This window comes from Engraulis encrasicolus, chromosome 9, assembly GCF_034702125.1.
Source record: "Engraulis encrasicolus isolate BLACKSEA-1 chromosome 9, IST_EnEncr_1.0, whole genome shotgun sequence".
NCBI classification, from domain to species: Eukaryota; Metazoa; Chordata; class Actinopteri; order Clupeiformes; family Engraulidae; genus Engraulis; species Engraulis encrasicolus.
The window spans coordinates 44,023,694-44,028,693 of NC_085865.1; the positions used below are offsets into that span (position 1 = coordinate 44,023,694).

Genomic DNA, 5,000 nt, shown 5'->3' on the forward strand with positions numbered 1-5,000 from the left:
ACACAGATATGGACACACACACACACATACATGGACACACACACACACACACACACACACACACACACACACACACACACACACACACACACACACACACACACACACACACACACACACACACACACACACACACACACATGAACACATATTGTACATCCATGACACACACACAGACATACTGTATACACAAAGGGATAGACATGCATGCATGCACATGACAATACACATAAACAAAAACTGTAATATACTCGGTTTCATACACACGCTATGCTACGCTACACAGCTTTAATCTGAAAGCTTAGTTTCATCTGACACATAAACTTTGAGACAGAGAAAAAATGATATAAACACAGAAAATTACCCTGAGAATATTAATGTCGGGAATGAAAGCCCTCACAAGAAATTACACCGAGCTATAAAAAGACTCTCGTCCTCACATCTGTCTCTCTTGGCAGGCAAACACACACACACACACACACACACACACACACACACACACACACACACACACACACACACACACACACACACACACACACACACACACACACACACACACACACACACACACACACACAAAATGTGTCACCTTCTTCTCCTCTGGGGTGTTTTTTTGGGAGAGCTTGAAGCCACCTGTCAGTCAAGAGATGACACAGCAACTTTCCTCTCCTCGCCTTTCCATATTTATTCCCCCATTTTCTGCCTTTTGTGTTTTAATGAGCCAGGTATTATTTTCAAAAACAATAATTACACATCTCACTCCCTGCTTTTTGCTCTTGCTTATCTGCGATGTCTTTGAGTAATAGGGAGGAAAAAAAGGAAAAATGGAGGGAAGGGAGAAAAAGAAATGTTGGGTGGAAGAATTCAATTAAGTTTGATTTCCAAAGGCATCATGTAAATGACCTGACTGGCATCTTTCTGGTTTACAGGAAAAGAGTGCTGAGAGGGGAAGGGGGGAGGGGGGGGGTTGTGTGTGTGTGTGTGTGTGTGTGTGTGTGTGTGTGTATGTGTGTGTGTGTGTGTGTGTGTGTGTGTGTGCGCACGTGTGTGTGGTGAAGGGGGAGGGGACAGAAGACTGCAGGGGAGCAAATTAAATTTACAGGTCTACTAACGATGTCCGACATCATAAAAATGTGCTCGCAAAAAAAAAAAAAAAACACCAGCCACTTTCCTCCCCGCCCAGAGAGAGAGAGAGAGAGAGAGAGAGAGAGAGAGAGAGAGAGAGAGATGTGAGACTAACAACACTCAACACAACACAACAACCACAGAAATGCTACTTGATGGTTTAAAATGATCTACGCTGTGCTCCTCTGTCTATCTAGCATACCGCAGCAGCAGCATGTTAGCGAGTGCTATACTCCTGTCGTAAAGGAGCTGGGGTGTGTTTAGGCGATACATGCATGCATAGGTGGGGGTGTGTAGGTGGCACAGCTTTAAAAAAAGTCTCTGACCTTGAACAGGCTACATTCTCAGAATCCTACACCCCCACGAGTGCACATCGCTACACACTCATACAGTAGGGCTTGTGTTAGCTAGTAGCTACAGTAGGTGAAGCATGCATAGATTTCTGTGGAGGGAGGGGGGGCTGATGTATTTGTAAGATGATGCACGAATGGGGCTGTATGGAAGCTGTGCCCTGTGGGAGTGGGAGTGGGAGTGGGCGACAGTTTTGTAAGATGACGCATGCATACAGTAGAGGTGTACAGGAGGTGTATTGCGTGACCGTGGCTCGTGGGAGGCGTGTTTTCACAAAAGCAGAACATCTTCCATACACCTGTGCATGTTTCGTAAGATGACGCATGTGCAGGGGTGTATGGAAGGTGTATCAGGTGGGAGTGGGTGAGTACTAGTAGGCCTAGTGTTTTGCAGAAGTTCAGCTGACCTTGTAGAGTTTGACACATGCACAGGGGGTGTATGGATGAAGAGTTTTAAGTGAGTGGGAGTAGGAAGTGGCTAGTAGGTGTAGCATTTTACAGAAGTTCAGCTGACCTTGTAGATTTTGAGCGCGCCCTCGTGCCTCTGTTTCATAAGATTATCCATGCACAGGGGCAGGACCGTATTGCTGGAAGCCAATGTAGGGCCCCTGGGCACTATACCTCACTGGTGCCCCCTTTATGAACAATATTTGTTACGTTTGTGTCTGGTGGTGCCCCCTCACTGATCAAAAATGGTTGGTGCCACTGGCCCTTATGGAGAATTTGGCCCTGACAGAGGTGTGTGGAGAGGTGTGAGTGAGTGGGAGTAGGAATGGCTGGTGGATGGAGTAGTTTTTTTTGTTAAGAAAATCAACTGACCTTGTAGAGTTTGAACGCGGCCTCGTGCCTCTGGTGTGTAGAGTGCAGCCGCAGCTTCTCCACGCTGTTGCTGTAGTAGTCGCAGGCGTTGCACTTGAGGTGCACGGGGTTGCCGATGGCGATGCACTTGAGGCGCCACTGGTTGGCCTTGCCGCCCTCCTTGATGTGCGCCACCAGCTGGTACTTCTGCATGTGCTTGTCCGTCTTGCAGTGCAGCTGGAAGTTGGCCTTCAGCTGCGTGTTGTAGTTGCACAGCTTGCACTGGTAGACGTCGCCGATCACGGCGCGCCACTCGTCCTCGGGCAGCGCGCGCTCGGCGTTCACGTGCACGCTCAGCGCCTCCAGGCTGTCCGAGGTGAAGCGGTTGCACACGGCGCACTGGAAGAGCTGAAGCAGCGGGTCGGTGATGCAGGACGAGAGGTCGGAGCCGCCTGCGGGGCCCATGCCGCCGCCCGGGCCCATGCCCATGCCGCCAGGGGACAGCATCCCGGACAGGTCGGAGCCGTCACCGCCCAGCAGCTGGGCACCGGCGCCCGCCAGACGGAACTCCACGGGCAACTCGCTGTTCACTGTTGGGATGGAGCGAGAGGGAGAGTAAAGAGTTAGAGAGGGAGGAGAGAAGACAATTGAATTCAAATAAATAGAAAAAGAAGAGAGTTTTCTATTCTGTTCTATAATTTACTGTATGGAGAGAGAGAGAGAGATAAAGAGAGAGAGAGAGAATAGTGAGAGTGAGTGAATAGTGAGAGTGAGAGAATAATCAGTGGAAAAACAAAGGAAGAAAGAGAACATAGAAGTGTGTGTGTGTGTGAGAGCGACAAGAGACAAGAGCGAAACGGAGCAAGTGTGTGTGTGCTTGTGTGGGTTTGAGTGTGTGTGTGTTCATGTTAAATATTGCCATGGGATGTAGAATAAGGCCAGGCCAGGTGTTCATTTGGGTGTAAGACAGAATGTGAGACAGAGCCAATGAAAGTGTGTGTGTGTGTGTGAAGGGGAGTAGTGTAGCAGAGATGTAGGACAGAGGGAGGAGAACCATTGAAGAAAGAGTGATGAGAACAGAGAGGGAAATTAGAGATATGAAAAGAGAGAAAAAAGAATGGGGAGATGTAGAAAAAGAAAAAGGGGAGTATTTCTCATTATTAAATGAAATTAAAAGGAGAGGAAGGCAGAGAGAATAGGGACCTGGTGTAAGGGAGGCAACTGAACCCACACAAAAGGATTTGATAAAGCAAAAGCTGCTGCTGGTAAGGAGTATGGCTTCTATAAAAGCTTAAACTATAAAAAGCTGTAATAGGATTGAATCAGGATCAATTACAATCACTCCTTTCAACTTCTAAACTCCCTCATCAGATATCTTTAATTACTCCTTCTAGGCATGCTAGGTCCCCCCCCCACCCCCACCCACACACACACACACACACACACACACACACACACACACACACATGAAAGCTGATCAATACAAAAGGACCGGCAGTATTTCCAAGCCTCGACACACACACACACACATGCACACCCACACATACAAAGATCATCTTACATTCTCTCAATCGTAATTTACTCCTTTGATCACCTCAGTTCTTCTACAAGTAAAATGGATCTTGTTTTCTCAGAGGTTGACATCGTGAATTACGACTGGTGAAATTCAACAATCATACTCGTGTAATGGTTTAGCACCCAAATTAGTAGTCACTCAATCTCATGTGACAGTTTTTAGAAAAAATAAAAAATAAATAAAAAAGGCTTCCTGAGGAGAGAAAGATTTGCAGCCTCGGAGGGGGAATAGAGAGCTCAACATGTCATTACATGGCAGCAGCTCCCGTGCACTGATATAAGTCGAGGTCAGGGGCTGCGAGGGGAATATTGGTTTGCAGAATTAGAAAGCAGGGAGCCTGTGTGTGTGTGTGTGTGTGTGTGTGTGTGTGTGTGTGTGTGTGTGTGTGTGTGTGTGTGTGTGTGTGTGTGTGTGTGTGTGTGTGTGTGTGTGTGTGTGTGTGTGTGTGTGTGTGTGTGTGTGCATCTGTCACATGTTTGGCCCTGCAGGTTAAGAGAGCCAAGCTGTGGATGAAATGAGAGAGCCGGCTGTGCTTTGCTGTGCTTTGCTGTGCTGTGTTGTGCTGTGTGCCTCGGCTACTGGGTCATTGTTTTAAAACCACACCTCTCTCTTTCTCTCTCCAGAGCTGCTCCCTGCCACAACACGTTTGTCCGAGGCTGTTACTTATTTATTTATATCTTTCTCCCTCTCTCTCGCTCTCTCTTTCTATCTCTATCTCTTTCTCTCGAACACAGAGGGAAAGGGTGGATTAAGCTGACTTAAGAAGAAGAAAAAAATGAAGAATAGGGCGATTAAGAATAATTCTCATGTGGTGGAGAATAATCATGGTTTTTAATCAAGAGAGGTAAAGATGGGAGACAATGATGATCATGGAGCTCTGTGAGAGGATGATGAGAGAAAAGGAGAGAGGCGTAGGTTAGAGTGAAAACAAACAAACAGATGAGATAGAGAGAGAGAGAATTTAAAAAAAAGAAAGAAAAGCAAGTGTTATAGTAGCTCACCGAGGTTGGGTCCGAGGGAGGCAGCGGTGGCCGGGTCGAGCTGGAAGGGGTTCATCATCATCTGTGTGGGGTCCGCGCCGCCGGGGTTCTCCAGCTTCATGCCGGTGAGGCCGATGTTCTGGGCCAGGTAGTACTGGTAGAGCTCGG

General features: G+C 47.5%; 1 protein-coding gene across 5 annotated transcripts in view; it reads right to left on the reverse strand.

Annotated features, from left to right (window-relative positions):
* The window catches only part of zfhx4 (zinc finger homeobox 4), a 113,464-nt gene that overhangs the window by 79,532 nt on the left and 28,932 nt on the right, over positions 1-5,000 (reverse strand). For all 5 annotated transcript variants that reach the window (XM_063207209.1, XM_063207205.1, XM_063207206.1 and 2 more), the window contains exons 2-3: positions 4,854-5,000; positions 2,298-2,866 (exon numbers count right to left, since the gene is read on the reverse strand). The exon at positions 4,854-5,000 is cut by the window's right edge and continues 2,786 nt beyond it. In XM_063207209.1, the coding sequence (XP_063063279.1) occupies positions 2,298-2,866; positions 4,854-5,000 (716 nt within the window). The remainder of the gene's footprint in view (positions 1-2,297; positions 2,867-4,853) is intronic.